This window comes from Cheilinus undulatus, linkage group 15 (assembly GCF_018320785.1).
Source record: "Cheilinus undulatus linkage group 15, ASM1832078v1, whole genome shotgun sequence".
NCBI lineage: Eukaryota > Metazoa > Chordata > Actinopteri > Labriformes > Labridae > Cheilinus > Cheilinus undulatus.
In genome coordinates, this window is record NC_054879.1 from 31,293,168 (window position 1) to 31,320,675 (window position 27,508).

The 27,508-nt window shown below is 36.4% G+C and overlaps 2 protein-coding genes across 4 annotated transcripts in view; both read right to left on the minus strand.

Moving 5' to 3' along the window:
• Window positions 1-2,567, minus strand: part of sestd1 (SEC14 and spectrin domains 1) — a 37,952-nt gene extending 35,385 nt beyond the window's left edge. The window contains exon 1 of the mRNA XM_041807462.1: window positions 2,346-2,567. The gene's annotated coding sequence lies outside the window, so the exon portion shown is untranslated. The remainder of the gene's footprint in view (window positions 1-2,345) is intronic.
• A 2,892-nt stretch (window positions 2,568-5,459) lies between these two features.
• On the minus strand, window positions 5,460-21,371 carry LOC121522740 (solute carrier family 22 member 4-like). 3 transcript variants are annotated; one of them, XM_041807376.1, is made up of 14 exons: window positions 21,055-21,371; window positions 20,558-20,648; window positions 17,126-17,205; window positions 16,564-16,678; window positions 13,965-14,180; window positions 12,815-12,918; window positions 11,414-11,568; window positions 10,701-10,872; window positions 9,108-9,234; window positions 8,927-9,027; window positions 8,529-8,743; window positions 7,534-7,716; window positions 7,036-7,171; window positions 5,460-6,133 (listed from the first exon to the last, which is right to left on the minus strand). In XM_041807376.1, the coding sequence occupies exons 4-14, from the start codon at window positions 16,654-16,656 to the stop codon at window positions 6,034-6,036; spliced, it is 1,602 nt and encodes a 533-aa protein (XP_041663310.1). In that variant the 5' UTR covers window positions 16,657-16,678; window positions 17,126-17,205; window positions 20,558-20,648; window positions 21,055-21,371; the 3' UTR covers window positions 5,460-6,033. The 3 variants fall into 3 exon arrangements, with proteins under 3 accessions (XP_041663310.1, XP_041663309.1, XP_041663308.1); XM_041807375.1 differs by having other exon boundaries at window positions 16,564-17,205; XM_041807374.1 differs by lacking the exons at window positions 16,564-16,678; window positions 17,126-17,205; window positions 20,558-20,648; window positions 21,055-21,371 and adding an exon at window positions 15,862-15,968.
• Between the last annotated feature and the right edge of the window lie 6,137 nt (window positions 21,372-27,508).

Below are 27,508 nucleotides of genomic sequence, written 5' to 3' on the forward strand. Positions count from 1 at the left end.
ATCATAGAGACCGCAGCATAGCGATTTTCCATCAGGATTTACACTCAGCTGGCATCTCTCCCAGCAGTATCAGATCTGTCTGTGCTTTACTGTCAGTTTCATTAATATGTTAATGCATTAAAAGCTTTTGGAACATCAATCAGTCAGCTTACATTTCTCTTAAAAGATTGCCATTTTAGCCTAATAGTCCATAGATTAATTTGTTGTGAACACTGACATTAGACACAGCCTTACTTTGGATTGTGGGGGAAGTCCAACACAAAAAATGATGTTTTTCTCCAGTGTTTCAACACTGATGAAGGGTAGAATATTACCTTGACACACTTTCATATGATAGGCTTATACATGTAGTTAAATTGGACTCGACGTGATTTGGAACAAATCTCTTTATTTAGGCTTTAAATTTGAGTTAAGCTCATGGGTTTTATGTTTGTATCATTATTCCGAATCTTTCTTTAAGCGCTGAAATCCTGTTTAATCATGAGGCATCACATTAAGACCAATGAGACCTTATTTTAACAAATATTTCCACCCAAAGTAAGACTGGAGTCACACAATTTAAGTTAAATTTCTCATATTTGTTTTGTTCCTTAAGCTAGAGAGTTAATGGTTTAAAAATAAGATCTAAGAAGATATCTGGTGGCATATTTTTGTTTGGAAGATCATTTTCAATCAATTCCAAAGGAATACAAATGCTGGCCAGATTAAGCGGACTTGAAAATTTCAGTTGACGACAGATACTCAAAATTTACCTCCTGCATGTACGTATGAGGACATTATATTTCAGCTTTCCTACAACATAGTCATAATTTCTGCAATTAAGATTTTTTTAAGTGTCCAAAATTTCTGTTAAAGTTTAAGTAATTTCCTAAATATTTCCATGGAAATTTATCTTATCTATTTTTTATATGGATGTATGTATGTATGTTTGTATGTTTTGGGGGATTTAATTGGATATTTTTATGTTTTTCATGGACATTTTGGGGACATATTTCCATATTCTATAAATTTTGTTGGTAAGTTTTCGGGAAATTTTGCTTTGAAGACTTTAGTCATTTGAATTAAAACTTGGGAAATTAATTTGAAATTTTTGGAGAGTTCGATTCGAATTTCTGGGAGTAATTTGCTTTTACTTTTGTAGGTTTCTTAATGAAAATGTGGGAAATTGGAGGATTTTTGATTGGGAATTTTGGAGGGGGATGTTCTTTGAAATGTTGAAGAATTTCAAGGAATTTTTAATGACCTTTGGATGTTTGGGAGAACGTTTATTTCATTTTTGGGGGGAGAATGATTAATTTTAGGAAATGTATTTGTACTTTTTGTGGGATTTAACAAGAAATCTTAGGGAAACTTTGCCTTGAATTTTGGGGAATTTGTAAGGAATTTTTCAGGAATCCATGTGGCATTTCTGAGGATTTTTGTTATTTGAATGTTCAGACTTTATGATAGAGTTTCACAGAAATATAAGGGGAAATGTAAAAAATGCATACTTCTCATGGGATACTTAAAAATATGTTTAAAAATTTCATAGACATTTTTAATTTCAGGGCATTTGTGGAGATTTTGGAAAGGAAAAAAAATCAAAGAAACTAAAAACTCTGAGCAGAAATGTTGTTTATGCTTGGCCTTAACCAGTTCTTGTGGTCCATCATTAAAAGTCTCCCCTCTAAAACTGGTCCATTGCTTGTTTCCTGCAGAAACAGGCTCTTCAGAAGATTTGTGACATAATTTTTGGGTGAAAAAAGTAATTCCTGTTTAAAGCAAAGGCTGAACTTTTAAACTTATCACGTCCTACTGAGCCCAAGTGAGTGGGCCAAACTAAAAATGTATTCCAAATAAAAGCTCAGGTCTCAGGAGGTTAAGAAAAGCCTGTTTGGGAGCTTTTATGAAATATTTTAAATGTATAAATTTGAGTAGCTACAAACTATATTCACAAATGAAAAGTCCATATGTAAACTTGGTGTAATCATGGTCTTGTTAGAAGCCTACTATTAGAGGTAGTTACGGAGGTGGAAGCACCCAGGTAGGAGCAGTTTTAGAAATGACATTGAGTCTTGTACTGCAGCACCAGTCGGTAGGTCCTGCCGCAGGGCTTCGTCTTCATCCTCCTCCTCCTCAGCCTGCCTGCGGCCTGGCTGCGGCTGCAGCTGCAGGATGGCCCGGCTCGGCTCGGTTTGACTCGGCTTGGTTCGGCTCGGCACACAGACACAATGACCTACATTCAGCAGCTGCGGGCTGCGGCGGCTGAGGTTTCTAACCTCCCTCACCTCAGCCTCGAGTCTCTCTCTACCGACTAGACCAGAATCAATCACTAATAAGTATTGATGGAGCGGATTTTTTCTTACCTTTCACTCAAATCTGCACCATTATACGTCCCGTTTTTTCTCCTTGTCCACCTTTTCTCCTCTGTCTCTCCTCCTCCTCTGCAGCTCCTCCTTTTCTTCTCTTCGTTCTCCTCTCAGGCGGATCTTAACTGCAGATGTTTGAAATGTTTCTCATTAAAACACGCCAGACATCTCCGCTCTGTGTCCGTTGGTTTAGAACAACAGTGGAGGCACACAGCAGGCAGGCGTTGGACCTCGCTGCTCTGCGCAGCCGCAGTAAAGCAATATTAATGAAAACGACATCCGGTTTGACGACATTCCAAATAAGAGCCCAAGGGAGTAAGTTTAGAAAAGTAAGATTGTGAACTCTTTCTGAAGACATTATCAAAAGTCAGTCTTACGGAATTCTAGTTAAATACTCAGTTAGAGTGATTTTCTGTTTTGTTTCTTTTCCATGTTAATGATATTGTGGGATTTTTTCTTCGTTCAGCCTGTCTTCAGAGAAAATTTTTCATTAAACATATTTACATTTCATTAAAAAAGAAATTTAAAAAATAAGCAAACCACTTTTACACATGAAAAAACAAAAAAATGTTTTACAAAACAAATTTGCAAAAAGGCCAATACAAAGTACAGTCTGAAGTACCTTTAAAACTTTGAAACAAATTTACAAAGTCTGGTACAAAATTAGAAAGTCTCATCTTATTAAGAATTATTTCTCTCAGTATATGAACACCTTTTCTTGTAACAGAAATAAATTGGTTAAGAGACAAACATGGGTTTAAAGTGGAAAATGGTGAAAAAAGTGAAATGCATTTAAGTTGTCAAAAATGGACATAAAGAGTGAAATTGGTGCATAGTCGCAAATGGGTTAAGGTTAAAAATGGCAAAATTGCACATGAAAGATAGTGAAATGTGGTTACAATTGGCAAAAATAAGCGTACAGAAGCCAAATATAGGCAGGAAAACTGGTGAAAATGCATTAAAAAAGGCAAAAACAGCCATGAAAAGGGTTAAAATATGGTTACAATTGAGGAAAAAAGAGCATTAAAAGTGATCAAAAGGAAGTAATTATGGCAAAAATTGACTGATGGGGCAAAAATTGGTGGAAAGTGAAAAAATGGGTTAAAAGCCAAAATGGGAGTAAAAATAGTGAAATATAGTTAAACTGTCAACATCTGGCATTAAGAGTGGTGAAATGGGGTTAATATTGGAAAAAATGGTAAAAGTAGCAAAGACAGAGAAGGTGGTAGAAGTGTGAAGTGGCAAAATGCCTTAAAAGGCAAAATGGGAAGAGAAGCTAGTGAAATGGGAATTAAAAACAGGCAAAAATGAGTTATAGAGGGGGTTAATATGTTTTTTAAGATGGGAAATATGTGTTAAAAGTAGTCTAGAAAAAATTGTGGGAAAAAAGTTATTTAAAATGATTAAAATGTGGCCAAAATTAATGAAACGTGGCACCAAGACTGGCTCCAAGGTTACTGATCCAGCACACATACATTGATACTGTCAATAAATCACAACTGGGGAGGGCCCATCCTCTGGGATTTATCAGGGTCCCAGTCAATTCTGTGGGCAGGCCTGATTCACACTCTATAGTAAACAAGCTGCTTGGAAATTCACCTTCTCTTGTAGTTATTGCACATGAAGGGAAAATCATATTTAACGGTGAAAACCCTTTACCTGACTAGATTTATTGATCAGTACTTTTACTTCTACTTAAGTAAGCTTAAACCAGAGTAACTGTACTTTTACTTCAGTACAATAAAGGTTCTTTGTCATTTCTATGAAAGGTTTGGATTCCCTACTTAGAGAAATAGCACACTGCACCATGTGAAATTATTCAACTTCACCATATAAATAGCCTGTTGCTCTGATAGAGGCAACTCTTTGCAAACATTTGTTGTCTTATGGCGTGCATTTTTAGACAGAGGAAGCACATAGCTGAGAAAAAGGCAGCTTATTGCCATCATAGTGCAGAAAAACAATATACTCTGTAGATATGTCATAGGTTACGCAACATTAAAAATTAAAATTCCAAGAAATAATTAATTTAATACACATTGTCCCCAAATGCCCCCTGTTTGTTTCTGAAGATTTGTATCAAATAAATCCTTGAACCAATATTATTTTAAGCGATTTGGCCCACATAGTTCCGGTAAAAACGTGGAGAGCTTTACGAAGCACGAGACAGTTATCCGGGGCGGGGCCAGGACCAATCAAGCCACGCCCTATACAGTTCATACCACTGAGACGTTCATGAGCCCTCGGAAACCACACAAAGAACTCTTAACACGGACTTTTATTATAAAGAAGGGAAAAGAAAGCGCTTAACATTAAAAACATGGACGTTCTTCTGTTTTCTGAGTCGAATTTTTCACTTAATTTGTTTTTTGGAAGAAAACTACATGTCTGATAATTAGCTACATTATAGTGGTGTCACTAACAGAGAAAGGGGAAAATATTCAACTCAGAAATTATCACAAAATTTGAAATAAAACACCTTGTTTTATTGTAAATTATTACATTATTATTTTCGTTGGCAAATCTCATATACATGATGCCAAATTCTCCATGTCCTTCCCAAACTTTATTATCTTCTTAATAGATTTTTTTCTATAATAGGTACTTAAAAACTTACGTCAAATAAAAAAGGTGAACACGTCATCATATTACAATGAGTTATTTCCTGTAAACCCCATTGAATTTTTGTGAGACTTTTAAAATTCAAGTTGAATCTTATTCTATTCTCATACTATGTTTGTAAATGTTGGCCTTTTAAAATATGTTGTATCTTATTTCTTTACATATTTGTATCATTTTTATGTACACCTATCTATTGTCTATACTGCTACGTTGATGTGATGTCTTATGTATTACTGATTGTGCTGACTTAAATGTTCAACATACAGTAGTTTAATTAAAAAGTAAATTTGTCTGAAAAAAACAGGAAAATTGATGAAAAATGTTCAGGTATTTCAGAGTCATTACTCAGAGAACCTAAATGAACATGTTTCTGTATGGTTCTGTAAACCATATGAAGAAAATACTCTGAGACTTTATCAAAATAATACACATACAGGATATTTTCAATATTTTATTGAAAAACAAACAAACAAACAATACAGTCCCTATGTACATAACCAAAACATGTTTTAGATAACCAGCTCTAAATCTTGTAACCACATACACTGCTGCTGCTAGAAGGTCTTACCTCCTGGAGTCACACAGAATTCACTTTCAGATCAACTTTCACACATTAATTAAATTCACAATATTTATTCAAACTCAATCATGTTTTTATTATTTATGATGTAAAACAAAGTAAACTAGATTGAAAAATGAAAAAAGTAAAATAAACTACTGTGTTTTATCATAACGCCCTCTGAGTCATGACAGAAAAAGCATAGTCAGTCCTCAAATGTTGTTTTTCTTCCAAGCATAGAAATAGTTTCTTCTGTTGACAAAGCAGTCTGCCCCTGCTGAAGATAAAGCATCTGACAGAAATAAATTAATCATATGCACTTCTTTTTTATAACTTTTTGTCAGTGAATGCATCACCATATGCTTTGCAGCCCCTCTCCCTGAGATGGCGTGTCGGCATCTGGTGGACACAAAGAGTAACAACACCCTACTCACAGAAGGAAGATCTGATTTACAGACACATCATGGTTTGGTTTTATTGTTTTGACTGTAGCTGTTTTATGTGTTATAGGTGAGTGGTGCAGATGATCTCCGGTGCAATAGTCTGGTCTTTTGTTAATTTCCCATCATCCTTCGGAGGCGCTGAGGTCCATGGCAGCCTTAATCTGCAAGCCAGATGAGAGGAGGTGCATTATTCAGGTTGTGTTTGATTTTCAAACAGTTATCAAGTATTATAACATTATTTCTTGTTTTAAATTACTTTAAGTAATAATTATAGTTCTAGTTTGTATGTTTTACTTTTATAAATCTTTAAAACATTTATATCTATATATATATAGATCTTTTTCTGGATGTGTATTTGAGCATCTGTGTGAGCTGCCGTTTCTTGTATCTTCTCTTTGTTTTGTTGTTGCTACTCAAAATCCATGCCACCGGTTACCTTATCTAATGCTATTTTTGGACTAATAATTTTTATTCTTTGCTGTACCATCAATCTACAAAATAAATATGTCTCTGTTTTTAAGACCTTGATTGAGACATAAAACAAACTTGAAAAACAGTACAGTAATATACTAAAGACAGCAACAAGTAGATTTTTTTTAATGAATTCATATAATTGAACTTATTTTGCAACAATCACAGCAGCCCCCTGTAATATGAAATAATTGTCCAAAAATGTAATAAACCGCAAGCGCAATACAAATCTGCAGCCTTAATAAAATAATCCCACCAACGTAAGACATTTCCTACAAATGTAATAGCAGTTGCCTACAGCAAGCAACTATTACATATGGGAAGGTAAAATTAACAGTCTCTTAAAATTGTATTAACTTCCCATAAGTGTAACGTGAACATGAAAAAAGTTTTCATGTTCATATTACATTTGTGGAAAATCATCTAAATTCTTAGAAGTCGGAGATTTTTATTTTCTCACAACAAATCAAATGTAACAGTTATTGTAATACTGGCTGTTAGAAAGAATGCAGGCTTAAGGTGCATGTGCAATGGCTTCACTTTCACCATAATGCTCCATCCCCTCAGCATACAGTTTATTGTGTAAACTGACCTCTGTGTAGCTGCCATCTGCTGGATGGTATCAGGTAATGGCTGTTTGAACGTCTCAGGCAGGAGGAAGCAGAGAAGAACGCCAAGCAGTGACAGAGCCCCCATGACAATCCACGGCAGAAACTGATAAAACACAGCTGGAGACAAACACAGACCGGATCAGTGAGTGCATACTTTCAAGATTAGTTAAGACTTTAGCCCAATGAGTATTACAGGGTGACTTTATTCTGTTAACAACTCTGTTTATTTTTAAACATTATGCTGGAGCCTCACCAGATCCAATTAAAACAATCCCTATCGTTAGATTTGGCTGTGGGACATATTAAAAAGATTTTAATCAAGTTAATGTATTGATTCTTTAAAAACAGGAATATCTTGTGTCATGCAGCACAAAAAGCCACAAAAAAGTTAATTATTATTTCAAACTGGTTCAAACAAACCCCAATACCTATATTTACAGTTTCAAGTTGTATTATGCAAATTGTTAAAAAGGTCTCACCCAGCTGCACCAGGTATGGAGAAACAGACGACCCCACTCTGGAGAACATAGCACAGGACGACATGGCTGTGTTCCTGACGACGGTGGGAAACAGCTCACCAGTAAATATGTACAAGGATGCAGAGCCGGCAAGGATGCCAAATTTACCGATCAGCACGAGAGCCAGGGTGAGGCTTGGATAACCTGCAAGAAGGAGGAGGGTTGTAATACAAAGTTCAAACATATTCTTAATTAATGTTTGCTAAACCCCCTCCCCAGCAAGGGAATGTGATTATTCTGTCAATATAATAGGAAGAGAATCATTTAATTGACACTTTTATTTTTAAAAAATCAGCCCCAGAACTATAGGGATTTTTGGCTCTACCTGCATTTTCAGAACATTGGGCCTCATTCACCAGTACTGCTTCAAAGTTTTTCTTAAATTTGCCCCTAGAAAGTTTATAAGCGAGTCCTACATACGTCAGATTCATGACTTGTTATTTAATTGCTGAAATTTTGGGTTTATTTGAGGTCTTAAATTGATCCTGATCTGGAAGCTCATGAATATTTTTCCTAATTATCATAAGCAAACAACCCTTTAAAGGCCAAATAAGGGCATGAGACTGCAGAGATCTATGCAAACACACAAGGCACACAAGAGTGAAAAGCAGCAAATTATGTCAGTAAAATAAAAAAAAAATGCAGACTGGACTCCAAGAAAAACTTAAATAACTCTAAAGTGGATGTAGTGCTGCTTGAAATGAAAACCAAAAAGGCAGATTTAATTATATTTTCAGGACCGTTGGATATACTGGATATTGAATATGCTACAAACACATAAACCAGATAAGATGACTTGTAGACTTTCTGTGCTAGCAAAAATCCTTTGCAGGCTCAGCAGGTTTGGCTCAGCGAACTTTCAGCTGTTGCAAAGACATCTAGCCTAACACTTTATAAATGTTTGGATATTGTTACCCTATCCAGAACTAAGACCAGTTTGCACTGGTTTTACTCACTTTGTAGAGTGATCTGAATGAGAAACAGAGCTAGCGCCCCCAGCAGGACAAAGCCCATATAGGTCTGGCGACGAGGTAGACTGCGGGCAGCCAAAAAGCTGGCGAAGTATGCAGGAAGCTCAACAGCTGATAACAGGAAGTAGTTTAGGAAAGGGTTGCCATAAAGACTAGACAGGTTGAACGAGAGTCCAAAGTAGCTTATGCCCAGAGAAAACCTGGAAAGAACAAGAAAAGAGGACTTTACCTTTAAAATAATGGGAAAATGTACTTATTTAAGGAATATAATTTAAATGGGGAGCTAATCAAGATTTAAATACTGTTCTTTCTATATTTGTTCATAGAATAAGTCTTGCTTTTGGAGGTTCTTTGAAAAACAAGAAGAAAACACTTAAGCTCACCACATGAGCCACAGCATCAGTGTGAGACATCGAAGTTTTTTAGCCCTCAGCAGGTCAAGCAAACTATAGGACTCTGCCTCTTGGATTTCTTCTTTTTCCACCTGTGGAGACAGAAAACTAAAGCATCATCCTCACAGTTCTTTAGAGTTTGAGCATTTCTCAGATTAGTAGGTGTTTGTACCTTGGCTGTGACAAAGATGACCTGTGGAGCTTCTACTTGATTCTTCAGAGCTGCTGACCTCAGAATCATTTCTGCTTCCTGAAAACGGCAACAAGACACCAACCAGCGAGGAGACTCTGGGATCAGCCTGGTGGACAGACAAACCGTTTTATCATGTATGCTTTTTTAGTGTAACCTAGGGAATGATTGTTGGAATGCATCAGGATTCTGATTGTTTTTTGTGTTTGTTGTGTTGCTACAAACATTAAAGCCAGTTAAGGTTTTTTAATGGTCAACCTAAAGTGGCTTGGCCTGCAATGCCAGACGTCTCTCATCTGTAAGTGACCCCCCACTTCCCCAGGCCCCCCTGTCCTGTTCCACTAGCAATCTGGTTGACACATAAACAAGCTGAACAAAGTGCTGTCCTGTCAATGTGAACACAGAGCTGAGAACAAAAAAACCCAGAAGGAGTTTGGCTTCCCTTCCTTCTGGAGGGAAAGGGATTTTATTGATTATGGGTATTTCTCCTTAATATTTATTATGAGAATCTTGAGTATGCGTTACAACGTAATGTAACAACATAATATAACAATGTAATGTAACAATGTAACATAACAACGTAACGTAACAACATAACATAACAATGTAACGTAACAACTTGTTGTAACAACTTAGCGTAACCACTTGACGTAACATATCCCATCCTATTGCATTGGATCACATCCTATCACATTCAACAATAAATTATATCGTATCTTATCGAATCATGTGATATCGTATCCGATCATGGCGTGAAGTGATGTAACGTTACATAATGTAAATTAATGTGTCGTGTCAATCACATCGATAGCATGTCATTATATCATCTTCATCCTATCATATTGCAATGATGGTTGCATAACGTATTGTATCCTATCCCATTGCATCACATTGCATCCAACGCCAAAATTCTATTGTATCATATCATATCGTATGGTATTGTATCCTTTTGTAACAGAACGGAGCATCATTTAACGTAACATAACGTTAGTAACGTTACATAATGTGTCACATCGAATTGCATCACATCGATGGCATGTATCATATCTTGATCGTATCATACTGCATCCATCGTAATATGATACAATATAACCTGACTTAACGCATCACATCACGTCGCATCAATAATATCATATCAGAACGCATTGATATTATCATATCGCATCAATATTATCATATCAGAATGCATTGATTAATCATATTGCATCACATTGCAATGATCATAATGTAACTTTATGTATCACAACAATAGTGTTGCATCTCAGTGCAACACAACAGAACATATATTTTATTGATCATATTGTAACTTACCTTAATGTGTTGATCATATGGTATGGTATAATAATGAATCGTATCATAACTCAAGGTATATTTGAGTGTTGATAATAACAAGAATGTCACAGACTGAACTTTTCAAATGAACAACAAAGTACAAAAAAGGGCAACCAGAGAGGAGTAATATTCTACATAGAAGCAAATCATCAGTTGGATAAGACATACTTTGTTATTTCCCTCCTGACTATACATTAAACCTGCATGGAAGTACATTTTAATGTTTTGCTGAGTGTATCTTACATCCAGAGAGGCATACAAGCCAGGCCTGGTACGGTCATGATCAGTGACAAGTGTCTCCAGTTCCTGACCAGGTAGGCAGTCCCAGGCAGCAGCATCATGCTGAAGGCGTAGACAATAGGCAGGCTGAGGCCTGAGAAGAGGACTCTAGTTGAGCCAACCAGAATCTCTGAACCTTAAAACACAATCAATCAAAGGGCTTTGAGACAAATCAATGAATTACAACAAAGAGCCCTAAAACATCTTCTTATATAACTTTATCTAATAAGATTACGGCACAAATGTTAATTAATGGTGGTATCTTGAGGTAAAGCAGCCACATAAGTTATGTTACAGAAGATGATATGGTATCAGCATTTTAAAAAATGTCTTTGTCAGTTAATACAAGAATGAGTTTCCACTTTTATCTTAAGTATATATTTGGGGGTACAAAGCACTAACTTTTGCTCAATTACATATTTTCCTCATTTTTTTAATCCTATGTTTTAAATTTTTCATATTGTAATGTCTTATCCTTCCTCAAAGTCACATCTTTTAATGTTAATAATGTTAAAAATGTTTTATTTTTAACTCTTTTAACTCCCTTTCCTTTAAATACAATGATTAGGCTACTTATTCTTTGTATTGAAATCAAAAACTGAACATTAAAGAAAGCAACTAGTACAGACAGGATAAAAGTCAGTACTCATAGTATCACAGAAATGAGAAACTCATACCGAGAACAAATAGAGTGACGTAGCTGGCGATCTGTCCCACACCCATCATGTAGAAGAGCAAAGTGAAGAAAGGCCAGGATGGAGCAAAGGCCAGTGCACTGCTGAAAACACTGAGCATGGCTATGGCACCAAAGAGTACGGGCTTCCTGCCAAACCTGCAATAAAAAAGTGTCAAATCAGAAAACACCTTGGGCATAAAAGAAAAATGGAAAATAATCCACAAATCTCTGAAGAAACCTGGGATAAACACTGTGAATTTTAATGAAAAATAACAAGCTCAACTCCTTGGAGAGCATTTTGCTGGAAGAGTCTCATTAGATATTTACTCCTGTTCAAAAATTTCATCATTCAGGTTTTCCAGCTGCCAGAGGAACTGTGGCTCCCAGGATGCAAAGCATTACCTTCTGTTTTGGGCCTGTCTAAAATCAACAGGTTCTGGTGTGAGATTCACAAAGAATTAACACATTTATTTGGAACAAAATTTAATTTTAAATGAGAACAACTAATTGTTGGAATCTTCCAATCATTTAGAAATAAGAAAACTTAAATCATTAAAGCATTTAAAAAGGTCGCAGGCAACAGCTCTGACTACAGAAGAATGGCAGGATGATATTTATGAAATATATGTAAAGGAACAAATCACCTTTTTATACATCCTACATCCTCCCTAAAAGACCCTACTTTGTTTAAGGAGATATTTATTTCATTGACACCTGTATTAAATGTTTTTTCCTGTATTTTACAATTACAATGACACTGCACATTTTTACAAAATGTTTAATCAAGAAAAGTAAGCAGTCTACTTACAGGAAAAAACACTTTACCATAGCAAACGTAGCTTATGTAGCTTGGTTAGCTGCTATGTAGATAATGTGGCTACGTAGGTTTAGGTTATCTGGCTTAAGCAACTATGTTAGCTTTAGTTATGTTTGCTAAAATTCACATTGCTCAAGCTATCTTAGCTACATTGGCTTATGTAGTAGCATTAACTATGTAGCTAGGGTATCTTTGTTAGCTTAAGGTAGAGCTAATGAGGATAAAGCAAGCCATTGTTCATGTATTTACTTCTGTTATGGTTCTGTACATTATTTCCCCCCGGTTCGAGCTCTGACCTTTTTTTTTCAGTTTTTTTTATTTATAAAATGTCGTATTCTGTAATGTTTGCAATCTAGTTATTTCATGAATGTGAATGCAAGACTTTGTTTATGAATAAAGTTTATTTGGAAAAAAAAATCTAAAACTGGAAATATGTTTTCCTGGCAAGTTTTCCGTTAAGACAGAGACGTGTCTGGCATTAATGGCCAGTGAGAAGGGCTGTTTGAGATCTACTTTACTTTGAAAACTTTTAGTACAGAGACAGGGAATAACAGAGACACAGTTTAATCTAACACTGAAACATACCGGTCAGAGATCTGTCCTGAGACTAAACATCCACTCAGTCCTCCAAGGAAGTATGCAAGAGAGGTCAGAGGCTGCTTCCAAAGGTCACCACAGACCAGGTTAAACTGAAAAACATGGGGTACATGTAAATGAAAGATATATACTTTAACTGTCCCTCAGGTAATAGTACAGGAAGGCAGAAAAGTGGAAATTCCAACCCATTTGAGAGCCAAAATCATAAGTGTAGAAAAATTTCAAAGGGGGTGTGAGCAATGCTGCTCATAAGGTGGGAAAAGGGTAAAGCTTTTTGGGGCCCAGAGCACCTATCATTACTTATTTTAGAAACAAATAATACAATTCTGTATACTGTTGCCTGTTTCTAAATGTAAACCCCCTCCTCTTAAAATGTCCTGTGTCTTTATTTTATGGTATAAGTTGTGACAGGGCCCATTGGACTAGAACTGTACTGTCAATGTATATAGCCATGCTAAAACCTGCAGCAATTGTTTTCAGTCTGCTCCAAAGCTGAATGGCCCTGAAAGTGAACATTACAGCAGCTCGTACTAATGCTAAGATCCGATATGCATGCAATAATGTTATCGAATGGCATTTGGGGGGACCCATTTAATAAGCATTTCAGGGGCCTAGACATTTCTGTGGGCAAGCCTGCTGATAATAACATCAGCTGAAAAGTTTGGTCAAAAGTCTGTTAACAGAAGTGTGTAGGCACAAGCAGGATTCAGGTTTTATCAAAATCATTCTGAATTGTTGAATTTGAATCGCTTTGTGGTCCCTGGAGGGGGGCTCGGAGCTAATATTTTCCTTTGATACAAGAGAGGCTCCAAAGAAAAATATTAGAAAACTTCAGCTGTTGTAGTTATGTGCAGCAGAAGTTTTAGCATTAAAGTGTAAAGACGGATGACATAATAAGGTTGTCTACATCTGGTCAGTTCCAGTTTGTAAAGGCCACTTCCTCCAGTCAATGATTGGTGACCGCTTAAAGGTCACAACCTCTCAATGTTTTACAGGGAGGAAAAACTCTGAAGACATCCGTGTCCAAACAGTAACGTACATTAGATCATGGGAGGAAGGGTACTAATAAAAACAGATCAAACAAGAGTTAAAATAAAATACAATGATAATCGTTTTACTGGAAATTGGAGCTCAGTACCTCAGTGACAACAGTGGACTCGTAGTACTCGGTGCTGTAGGTCCACCCGTCTTTACAGCTCTCCTGCTTCAGACCAGAGAGGAGGATTTCTGGACCTGATCCCAGCACAGACAGGTTGTGACCCAGGCTGGGTGTGTACCCTCCTGCAGACAGGTTTTGTACCAGCTCCAGATCATACCGACTACAGCTGCTCAACTCCAGCTGTCCGGCCTCCATCTGAGCAGGAAACATTGTTATTATTAACAGTTAGCTTTTTTTTACTTTAAGGGAGGCTGTCTTCAACTGAAAGGCCACAGCAGTTTACAGTAGACCAGTTTTAACCTGTTTGAAAGATCAGGGATAGGGCTGAATGATTAGCTGACTGAATGTCCCAGTTCTTAGATAATCACTATACTGTATACAGACAGCTGATGTGGTAACCCGAATAAATTATTTATCCTTGGAGAGATATCAAGATGTTACAATTTCTATTTTAATGATAAACACACATGTATATAAACATGAATAAAAAGATAAAAGGATTCTTCCTTATGAATATATATATATATATATATATATATATATGGAAAATGTTAGATATACAATGGCATATAACAAAATGTAGAATGAATATCAATGTAGTTAGAAATATAAACATTTGTGATAAGAAGAATATATCAGTATGTATGATATAAGTACAAATGTGTACAGATACATGTATATCCAAACCAAGGACAAGTTAAATATCTGGGGCTCATTCCAACTTAGGAAGAGCCAGAGACATGCTTCCACAAAACTGCTTATCAGGTAGTTATATGCACTGTTTTAAAACAATTCTGAATACAAATGAAGATTTATAATGAAATTAAATCCAAACATTATGGAAAAAAATAACACAGTTCCACCTGAATGAGGTCATCTTCTAGAGCCAACATCATTTTTAATATCTAAATATTCTCAAAGTGTTCTCATCTTTTTTGAAACCAACATATGATCAGTAATTTCCACTTCTGCCAACTAAAAAAGGGAAAAAAACTTTATTTTTAAAGTTATGAAATAAAGGTGGAGGAATTAAGTTTATGTAGTACTTGAGAAAGAAAATAAAAAGCAAGTTATGTGGTTCCAGAAATTTTTTATTCATGCAAATGCGGAAAATTAATATTTTGTGCAATCCTAAGTAGTACTCTTTACTCTGCACTATGTGTTTAATGTCATGAGGAGGATGAAGATTTCATGTTTTGACCAGTAAAGTTAATTTGTTTGTTATCATCTAATTGTCTTTGCAATCCATAACACTCAGAAGAAAACTACTTTATAACCACTTAAAAGATTCGGGGCTTCTGAGAAAACACGCAGGGCTAAAGCCCCGTAAGCCACCCTCTCACTCTGCCTTTGAGCTTAACTATGATTATGTATGGACAGTTGCATCTCAAATATGGGTATGAGTAGATGATCACACTTAGATTTGTACAGACCAGACATGCATCATGTGTGGAAATGTGAAAATGTTAAAAATAAACAGTAAATGATGACGGTTTAAATTCGATTTAACACAAAAACCATAAAATTTTATCAATAATGTGGGAAAAGTATGAAATATTTTCAATTCCTACATATTAAATGCAGACTGATGTACACATTAGTCTTTCTGATGCTTTTCACTGCAAGTTAATCAAAGTGAACCTTAGAAACAAGATTGCGAATGCACTGAAACAGGGTGGAAACTTAGCATCCGCCACCACCCTAATGTGAGTATTTTTGAGCAGTGTCAGGTGAATTTACTCAACTTACAGCCAAATAAAAGTAGCCTAACCTAAAACAGTGGTTTTGTTAGAGTAAACAGCATAAATTGAACCCCCTTTTTTCTGCTTGTTTCGATTTTATGAGCATAGCTGAGCAGACCTACATGCTCACTCACCAATAACTCCTGCCTCGTCCTCCCTGTGTCAGAGATGCTGTCAGATGTTTGCAGGCAGCTGTGTGCTGGGATGGTTTGACTCAGAATCATAGAAGACTAGTTCTCCACTGCAACTGTTGTGTCTGCTAAAGGTGTGTTTGAATCAATGTCTTGCTTGTTGCAAGTCCAAAAAAAGTTACTATACAAAGCCTGAATTTTGGCTTGAGACTGCATTAAAGGTGCCAATATATTAAATTCCAGCAAGTATAAGACTTATATTATTAGACTTATTATTAGACTTATGATGCAAAAAAATGTGCCTGGTAGGAGGCACAGCAAATGTTTGCATAGTTGAGTATGGGCTGATTTGGTAAAAAAAAAGAAATGCTGTTTAAAATGAGGAACAGTTTGGATTATTTGTGCAACAACTCCCTCCTATTAATCACCAAATCACCAACCTATAATTTGGATACTATAAGCCTTGATTATTATGTTATACTTCATTAAATAATACTGCTGGTTAAAATGTTTGTGGGTGGTAGATTTCTGAATCCACCATCCACACTGGTAGCTAGATGAAAACTGTGAAACCTTTCTTGAACTATTGTGGTTAATTGGTTAACAGCAAATCAAAAATACAACGGCTTATTTAGCTGATAGATCATTTTAAAAAGCATATATGGCCTGAAGAAAACTTGTAAACCATATCAAACTGGTTCTCACCTGTCCTGGGATGATGGCTTGGATCCAGTCCTGGCTCAGGTTGCTGTGGATGGGGATGTGGCAGTGATGTGGAGGGCTCGCCAGCAGGAACATGACACACAGGATGTTGTATCCACTGGGGATGGAAATGAGACAGAGCAGAAAGAAGACCCTCCGCTGGAATGGGCCCCAGGTCCCCAAAAACGATACTGAATCCTCGTAGTTCTCCATTTTTTACCTATTCTTTCACTCTGTTGCTTTTACTTTAAACCTATGGCTAATATTTTAATTCGTTCAGAGCTACTGCAGAATAAACCCCTAGAATAAGAGACCTAACTTAAGTAAAAACACACTGAATCAATTCCTAAAAATGTTGAAAAATCTTAGAAATATTGCGGATATATATAAAATACTGTCTGTTTCTACAAACAACTTCAACTACACATACTACAATGACTATGAAAACATTTGTCCTCTCTTAACAAAAATACTTTTAAAATTCCTTTTGCAGCAGAAAAAGCCCTGGTTAGGATCTCATTGGGGCTTCACACCTCATTTATCCCAGAAAAGACAAAAACTCCACCTCTTCTTGTCGTCCTCCTCCTCTTAACCTCCTCCTTCTCATCACTGTGCAACTTGTCACAACGCCTCATGCTGGGAAACCTTAAATCAGAAACAAAAGAGACAGTACAAACCAAGAAGTAGCGTTGTGTCTCCTTTAAAAAGTAAATGTAATGGTTTTTGGGAATAACTGAAAAAAAGCCTGTGAGGTTAAGAAGAGGGACAAAAAGTTTAGACATTTTGAAAACTGTGGGGGTGAAACTATTCAAGAGGCAAATATGCATTTGTAATGTTAGAAACATATTCTCTATTCAAATATCAAAAACATTTTAATAAAAAATAAATTTGTATTCCTTCAAGTTGTCTGACAATATTAACTCAATACAGATAATTCGCAGGATAATCTATTCCGGATCGGCATTTCCCAATAAAAATACAGGATTCCCAGCTTCACAAATACATTTCATGGACAAACGTATTTGGCCGCAGCTGTTTAGTATTGAAGGTCTTTCAATCAGACCCACGGGATTATAAAATCAAGCACCAAACCATGCAGTCTCAATTTGCAAACATTTGTTACAATATGGGTCGTTCTGAAGAGCTCAGTGACTTCAAGCATGGTACTGTGCAGATAACACCTTTGCAATAGACAGTTTGTGAAATTTCATCCCTGCAGGATATTCCACTGTCAACTGGTAGTGGTAGTATTAGAAAGTGGAAGTGCTTAGGAACAACTTCAACTCAGCGATGAAGTGTAAAAAAAAAAAATATATATATTGTTTCTCCGTGTGTCCATCTGTCCATCCTTACAAAGCAAACCAAAGACAAACATAAATTATTATGATTTTCTTTAATAGATAAACCTAATTAATTGGTGTAAATAAAAAAAGAAATAGTGTTTTGAAGGTCTTGTTCAGGGGTGTCCAAATGTTTTCCACTGAGGGCCACATACTGAAAGATATAAGAATAGTGGGGCCAGTTTCATATACTGCACCTTGAGGATATTAAAGTTATAAACCAGTCTAATGTAGATTAATATATTCTTAGTGACTGAGTGTGCTCACGTGGCTACTTAGTGGTTGATAAGGCATATCAATTTATGGATTTTGGGGGAGGCCAATAGAATTTCAGGGGGACCTGGTTGACCCTGGCTAGCTGGAACTCTATTGGTGCTGCTATTTAGTGGGGTAATTAATTATTATCAAAATAAATAAATCAAAATAAAATTATTACTTTGGTTGCCAATATGTTTACCATTCACAGCGTTGTCTTAGTGTAGTCACAAATGAATAAAAACATGAATAAATTCTTCTTGTCAAAAACTTTGTTTACATAATTAGCATGGTAGCACTGCATTGTGCTGAAACAACAGTACGGTAAAGCAAAAGCTTCATGAACTACTTTCATTTTATATCAAAACTTTGCTGTGGGCCAATCAAAAGTGGGCCGCATTTGGCCCCTGGGCCATAATTTGGACACCCCTGGTCTTGTTGAAATGCTGTTTCAGGTTTTCTTTGTGTGCTTGAATAGATAGAAATCTAAGTTTGGTCTTGCCTCAAGACCTTGGAGATACAACCCTTTCTCTGAGGTACTGACATTCACAGCTTTAGTAGATTTTGAATTAAAACATCCTCATCACCTACAGTGCCTAACAAATCTATTAGACCACCTGTCATATTTGTCTCAGAGACCATCCAGCATCATTAAGTGCTTTAATGTGGACTCTTTCATTTTCAGTGAACTCTCCACGTTTTACCATTTTTAACAGGAATGAGGAATTTCAAACTAAATTCACCCAAATTTGAGCCGGCTCACTGGGCTTCTCTGAGAAGTCAGAAATTAATCAAGCATAACATTCAACCACTAAAACTCATTTTTCTGTTCAGGAATGCAAGTAAATAACTATAATTTGACATATTAATCAAGAAATATTAATGTGCTTTACCATTTTTTCAGTTTTTTTGTAAATCAGTAAATTTGAAAATTCATGGATAACAATTATATTTAGCATTAAAAATATCAATTGGGTTAAAGAGCTTTTACATATTGGTGTATTAACCATTGCAGAAACATAAAAAAATGATTTTGGTAATTACCAAAGCTGTTAATTTAGGGCAGCTGTGGCATAAACCTTACTTTGGTTTCTAATTGATCTCTCACAGTGACGTGCTTACACGTAAACACCTCACAGAGTCAGTTATTCTGCATGTGTAGGCTGCATGTGGATGAAGTGGCCAAAACTGGACAGCACTGGACTGCAAATATCTCGTCACCTTTTAACTGGCAGGATCAGTGATTTCCACAGAGCAGGTGATGCAGAGTTTGCAGTAAATCATCGAACTTGTTTCTAAGCTTCCAGTCTGGTCCAGTTATCTCTGTCTCTATGTCCATCTCATGACCTCAGTGGTAAAACTTTGTTCTGAGAAAGAGACTAAGATTTTTTCTTTACTCTGGATCGTCTTGAGAATAAATACAATCTAAAATCCAAAAGAGTTGGGGCACTGGTAAAATGTAAATAAAAAACAAAATGTGATAATTTACAAATCTCATAAAACCATATCTTATTCACAGTAGAACATAAAAAAGATCATATGTTGAAACTGTAAACCTTAATCAACTTTGATAGCAACACCACATTTCAAAAAAGTAGGGACTTCACAGTTCACAGTTGTGTAGCATTGCCTTATCTGTAAACATCAGGGAAGCAAGGACACCAGATGAGTTTCAAGAGAGGAACGTTGTCCCATTCTTGTTTGATTTTGGATTCCAAATGTCAACAGTCCTTGGTCTTCTTTGCCAGATTTGTCATTTGATGATGCTCCAAATATTTCCTATTGGTGATAAGGTCTGGACTTCAGGCAGGCCAGTTCAGCACCCACACTCTGCCATTGTGAAGCCATGCTGTTGTGATAGAAGCAGTAGGTGGTTTAGCATTTTCCTGTTGAAATATGCATGGCCTTCCCTGAAAGAGACATTGTCTGGATGGGAGCAGTTGTTGTTCTAAAACCTTCATATATTTTTCAGCATTGATAGTGCTATTCCAGATGTGTAAGCTGCCATGCCATTGACACTAATATAACCCCATACCATCAAAGGGGCAGGCTTTTGAACTGTGCGTTCATAACAAGCTGGATGGTCTCTCTCCTCTTTAGTCTACAGGACACAGTAACTATGGTTTCAAAAAATGTTCATATTTTTTATTTGTCTGACCACAGAACAGTTTTCCGTCATGCCTCAGTCTATTTTAAATGAGCTTTGGTCCAGAGAAGACAGTGGCATTTCCAGTCCGTGGTCACATATGGCTCATTTTTGGATAGCACAGCAAGATGTGTTGACAGACAGTGATTTTTGGAAGTGTTTCTGAGTTCATGCAGTGATTTACAGTACAGAATCATGCCTGTTTTTAATGCAGAGCAGACTGAGGGCCTGAAGATCCCAAGCATCCAATACTGACCTTTGACCCAGTCTGACCAGAGCCTGGCGCCTGCGTTGTGTTCTGGGTTATGAATGACAATATGTGGGTCCTGGCTCTTTAATATCAGAAGCTGCAATAACAGAGAGAAACACAGAAATACATGAGCTGTGTGTGTTGTGGGTCTGCATCAAGCATCTCTCCTCAGACCATCCTGGAAACAGCTTTTTATGTTCATTTATGCTTACATAGCAAATTCTTAAATAAAAAATATTATGGCAAATACAACATAAAATATTTAAAATAAATACATATGAAATAAAAAACATTCTGACTGCAAATTAACGATTATTTGAAGCTGAAAACAAGTTTTTGAATTTTTCTTTACATGAAAAAAATAAAAATCTTAATATCGGCATGGATATGCATCTAAAATTACATGAGTATGTTAAAATATTTAAACACTGCTGCACTAAAACAAGGTTTCAGGAACTAATATTTTAGTATTACTAATAAAACAGACAGGACCGTCGCCATACCTGCATTAACAGGCAGACACACACAAATCCATGAGCTGTGGGTGTTGTGGGTCAGCATCAAGGATCTCTCATGTTAACCAAGGAGTGGCGTGGCTCTCCACCTAGCAGCGAAGCTACTGTTTTACGATAGCGTTAGCTGTAAATACTCGGACAAAACTCATAAATAACTAAATTAAACGGACTCAAAACTCTCCAAAACTGATGCAAACAAGGTCGAACATTACACAGAATCGAGCACAACAGTTTTGCCGTATAATAATCGTTATTAACAACTTTTAGAAGCATTTCAGAGGAGAGTGGCATAATATTAACCTACATCTGACCATGCTGGAAATAGCACTGGTCAGTGCGCGCACGTAACACGCACGTCACGCGCTAGCACGTAACTTCATTTAAGTCCACACACAGAAAAAAAAAAATAGTCCACACACAGACACAGGCTCCAAAATATGGAAGCCTATTTCTGCCACTTAAGAAAAAAACATGTAGAAGCTTGGCAATTCAAGAAAAGAAGAAGAATCCGAAGTCATAATTATGAGATAAAAAGTCAAAATTCTGAGATACAAGGTCGAATTTATGAGACAAAAAGTTGAAATTATGAGATAAAAATTCTGAGATAGACAGTCATAATTATGACTTTTTTTAATCTCATAATTATGACTTTTTAAAACTCATTATCATGACTTTTATCTAATAATTTCAACTTTTTATCTCATATTATCACTTAGGATTTTGTTTTTCAAGAATTGCCCTACTTTCACATTTTCTTTTTTATTTGGTGGAAATGGGCCTCCATACAAAAACAAGCAGGTAGCAGGAAAAGAAAACCTAAAATCCAAAATATGTTGAACTGTGTTGACAGGAGATGATGCCTGGAGGTGTACCCGAGTTCATGCGGTGATTTCCCAAATATCACAGGCATCCAATACTTTGACCTTTGACCTTATCCCTTGTGAACAGAGATTTCTCCAGATTGTCTTAAAGTTTTGATGATATTATGTACTGTAGGTAGTGGGATATTGATAGTATTCACAAACTTATGTTAAGGAACATTATTCTAAATTTGTTCCACAATTTTAAGACACAGTTTTTCACAGATTGGTTAACCTTTGCCCAGCTTTATTTCTGAGAGACTCAGCTTCTCTACAGTGCTCCTTTTATACCCAGTCATGTTACTGACCTATTGCAAATTAACTGAATTAATCGCAAAATGCATCCAACTGTTTTTAATTAGTACCATTTACTTCTCCAGCCTTGTGCTGCCATGCCCCTATGTTTTTTTTAGATGTGTTGTTTTTATCCAATCAGAATGAGCTAATATTTTTCACTGAAATGGTAAAATGTCTCAGTATTAACATCTGATATGTTGTTTATGTCCTATTGTGAATAAAATATCAGTTTATGGGATTTGCAAACACTGCATTCTGATCTTATTTACATTACAGACCTGCCCAATTTTTTGGATTTAGGGTTGTATAAAGACTACTCTGGTTATATGAAAAATTAATTAGGATGTTTCATTTTATCAACCGTTAAAGACTGAAGAAATATAACAGCTCCTGTTGCAAGCAAGTATGATTTCTTGTCAGTTCTTGGTTGTCACGTGTGCAGGAACAAATTACAAGAAGGAAGAGGATAAGAGCAAGCTGTTTCCCAAAAGAGCTCATTTTGTTATCCTTTCAAGGTTGTATGTGCAGGATTTGAATGTGTTGTTTAACAGAAAAAGCTACACTGTTGACCATAAATGAGTCAGGAGTTTGACTCCTTCTGTTGAGGAGGAAAAGGTCAGAGGGTTTAGTTTCTGTAGGTGGTTACATGTTTACCAGCAGCTGTTCCAACTTTATATTCCTCCCTTTGTATTATCATTTTTAGAGTAACTATTTTCCTCTTGATGCATGTAATGGGTCGGCATGATCCCCTGTTGATTTGAGTACAGTGTCCTCTAGTAGAAGAGTTATAAAGTTGTTAAAAAATCTCTGGAGTCATCTGAGAGATGTCCTGAAGAAGTCCTGTTCTAGTTTAAATATAACACAGCTGAAGCATTTTATTTAACTCAGAATTCAAATGTCGCAGCAGGGGGTGACAGAAACAATAGTGAGAGCCACTATCCACAAATGGAGAAAAACTAGAACATTGGTGAACCTTTTCAGAAGTGGCTGGCCTGCCAAAACTACTTAAAGAGACCATTAACAACTCATCCAAGAAGTCACAAAACAACCCAGAACAACATCTAAAGACCTCCAGGCCTCACTTGATTCAGTTAAGGTCAGTGTTCATGACTCAACAATCAGAGAGAGAAACTGGGCTAAACAAAAACGACAACAATGGGAGAGTTCCAAGACCAAAACCACTGCTGACCAAAAAGAACACACAGGCTGGTGTCACATTTGTCAAAAATTGGGAAATATTCTTTGGACTTATGAGACAAAAATCGAATGTTTTGGAAGGTGTCTGTCCTGTTACATCTGGAGTTAAACTGACACAGCATTTCATAAAAAGAACATGCCAATAGTCAAACCTGGTGGTGGTAGTGTGATGATCTGGGGCTGCGTTGCTGCTTCAGGACTTGGATGACTTGCTGTGATTGATGGATGTGATTGTCATGCATGAACCTACTATTAGGCCACCCCTATCCAGTGCTCACAAGCAGAAACGGTTGCAGTGGGCCCAGGAATACATGAAGACTCATTTTCAAACAGTCTTGTTTACTGATGAGTGCTGTGCAACCCTGGATGGTCCAGACGGAGGAGTAGTGGATGGTTGGTGACTGGCCACTATGTCCCAACAAGGCTGGGATATCAGCAAGGAGGTGGCGGAGTCATGTTTTGGACCAGAATCATTAGGAGAGAGCTGGTAGAGTCCCTGAAGGTGTGAAAATGACTTTAGCAAAGTATAAGGTGTTTATGACAGACCACTTTCTTCCTTGGTACAAAAAGAAGAACCGTGCCTTCCATAGCAAAATTATCTTTATGCATGACAATGCACCATCTCATGCTGCAAAGTATACCTCTGTGTCATTGGCTGCTATGGGCAAAAAAGGAGAGAAACTCATGGTGTGACGCCCATCCTCCCCTGACCTCAAGCCTGTTGAGAACCTTTGGAGCATCCTCAAGCTAAAGATCTATGAGGGTGGGAGGCAGTTCACATCGAAACAGCAGCTTTGGGAGGATATTCTGACATCTTACAAAGAAATTCAAGCAGAATCTCTCCAAAAAATAACAAATTCAATGGATGCAAGAATTGTGAAGGTGATATCAAAGAAGCTGTCCTATGTTAACATGTAACTTGGAAATAGCTGCAAATTCAACAAATGACCATTTTCAGTTCTTTGAAACCTATCAAATGTTTTGAAACTCTGTTGTGCATAATTTGGAACAGTGCATTTTGATTTTTTTTTATTTTTGAAAAGAGTTATCATTGGGAGGTTTGTTCAATCAAATTTGAATTATGCTCTAACGATTGATGACTTCAAAATGACACTGACTGTCATTTGCACAGACTATTTAGGAAATTCAGGGATGAATATCTTTTGCACGATAATTTGGAATCCGGTATATTAATTATGGTACTGTACATAAATATAACAATTATCTATGTTTATTTAAATTTTAATTATACGTTTTCTTAAATCTGAGAGTCTTGCTAATGCTAGTTTAAGTATGGAGACATAAAGTTGGATCATGCTCCTAAAGTCTGAAGTCTACACCAATTTAGAGCAGTCCTGAATGACTCTTTATGTTGTGTGACTATCATGAAAGTAAATCTCTGTCTTGAGTCATAAAGACTGTACAAACTGTTCTCTAACGTAAATGCAAATCTGAAATAAACATCAATAAAACAATGAGTTAACCATATGGGAACGACTTCTTCAGGTCCCAGTGGTCTCATTTATTATGCTGCAGTGATATCATATGCTATGAAACTGGATCATCCCCCAAAAGTCACTAGAAAACACATGTAGACAAACCTAAATGCTGTTCAGAGACAGACTAAACATGCACATGAGGAAGTGAGAATGTATGTCAGCAGCAAACCAAGGTCCCTGTAGTCTCCTTTCAAACCATAAATCATGAAAGTGGGACATCCTCCAAAGTCTCTCTGGAAACATGCAGTATACAAATTTGAACACAGTTCTGACAAAGAGCGGTCCATAAGGGAACAATCTTCAAGGGTCCTGATAGTCTTCTTTTTATTTTCTTGTGTGGCAATGTGAAGATAGAAAGTCAAACTAAAATCATACAGGAAATTTCTAGTAGACCTTCCCATGAGTTGAATTATTATTATATATCATAATGTTTGTCCACACCTGTTAATTGTTGAATTCAGGTGTTTCAATCAGACCCGTTGCCACAGAAGTATAAAATCAATCATCTAGTTCTGCAGTCTCTTTTTGCAAACATTTGTGATTCTAAATTGGTTGATCAGCTGTAAGTGATATAATTAGAAAGTGGAAGCATTTAGGAACAACAGAAACTCAGCCATGAAGCAGAAGGCCCACTCAAGTAAATCTTTCATGCTCAATCATGTAAGAATCTAGTTAATCACATGAAGAATTTCTGGAAGATTTGAGATAAAATCAGATTCAAGAATCCTGAAAAGTAAATCATATGTAATTTATTTTTGAGGATTCCAATCAAGTGAATATTGCTGTGATCCCTAAAAATCCAAACAGGCAACTAAGAGCCAACTGAAATAAATGCAGGATCGATTCATGATTCAGCTTTTTTTAATGATAACAAATAAAACATACAGAAATAAAATTATACAGAGTGAAATATTACATGATTCTGGGCTGACAAGTTTAATTTGCATCATCATAAAAAAAAAAACTCTGAATAAATACTGTACATAAAGAAATGTCACTCTTTAACACATCTGAGACTCATTGCTGGGCTGAAATCTTAAAGAAAAATGAACTTTTACAAACTAAACTGTTTCCTGCTTTCCAAGCATGTTGAAAACTTAATCTCTGAAATGTTTGGGATTATTTAACTGAACCAGAACTGAAGATGTTATAACACCAAAGTTTTATACTTTGATATGTTAGTGAAAATCAAATGTTATGAATACATTTCGATGCCACAGCAATAAAAAAAAAACAGTACTGTAGGCACCTAATACAGGGTCATTTCTTGCACACTGTCTAAACTGCACCAAAACATTGCCACTGTTTGGTACTGAAATGTTGCTGATATATCTGTGGAATTTTTGATTGGTTAATTCCTCTCTCATGAGACAGATTACTGTTTTAGAATTTCAGTACTTTTCAACACTACTGATTATTAAAACAACAGATTTCATTGTTTTAATATGTCTGGCACTGAAAAACAAAACACTGAATTTTTTCAAAAACCTTAATCTAAACTAGCCTACCTTTCTGTAGTATGTAAGTGTGATAGGTGGTTTGTTCGTAATGCAATCCTAATTCCAAAAAAGTCAAGACTCTTCTACTGTGAAGCCACGCTGTTGTGATGGATGCAGTACATGGTTTAGCATGAAATAAGGGAGGCCTTCCCTGAAAGAGGTGTTGTCTAGATGGGAGCATATGTTGCTCTAAAACCTTGATATACTTTTCTCTGAAGCAGCATTGATCATATCTTTACAGATTTGTTGGCCCACACCATAGGCATAATTTAACCCCATACCATCAGATATGCAGGGTTTTGAACTGTTAACAATCTGATCTAATTTCAAATATTTTATTCATCTGACTCCAGAGCAGTTTTCCACTTCTCCTCCGTCCATTTTAAATGAGCTTTGGCCCAGAGAAGACAGCTTCCTCTTTGCATGGTACAGCTTTGACTTGTGTTTGTGGATGCCAACTGTGTTGACAATGATTCCCGTAAGTGTTCCTGAGCCATGCAGTGATTTCCAGGACAGAATCATGCCTGTTTTTGGTGCAGTGCAGCCTGAAGATCAACAGCATTCAGTATCGACCTTCAACCTTGTCCCTTGCTCACAAAGATTTCTCCAGATTCTCTGAATCTTTCAATGATATGAAGTACTGTAGATGGTGGGATATTCAAAGTCTTCATAATTTTACATTGAGGAACATTTCTCTGAAATTGTTCAACAGGTTTTAGACAGTTTTGTTGCAGGTTGTTGTATCTCTGCCAGTTTTTACTTAATAGAGACTCTGCTTCTGTCATTTACTAAACTGCTGACAATTAACCGAATTAGCTGCAAAATGCTCCTCCAGATATTTCACATTTGTACCCCTTACTTTTCCAGCCTTTTGTTGCCCTGTCCCTATTTATTTGAGATGTGTTGCTGCCATTATATTCAAAATGAGCTAATATTTTTCATGAAATGGTAAAATGTCTCTGTTTAAACATCTAATATGTAATGTCCTACTGTAAATGAAGATGGCTCTCTGAGATTTGCAAATCATTACATTCTGTTTTTATTTACATTTTATATAGTGCCCCAACTTTTTTGGAATCAAGGTTGTATT

Coding starts and splice junctions, on each gene's coding strand:
- LOC121522740 (XM_041807375.1), bottom strand. CDS start 16,773: ATGGAGAACTACGAGGATTCAGTATCGTTTTTGGGGACCTGGGGCCCA. Junction 12,919..13,964: donor AGTCCACTGTTGTCACTGAG/GTACTGAGCTCC, acceptor CATGTTTTTCAG/TTTAACCTGGTCTGTGGTGA. Junction 10,873..11,413: donor CGTCACTCTATTTGTTCTCG/GTATGAGTTTCT, acceptor TTGTGTTTTAAG/GTTCAGAGATTCTGGTTGGC.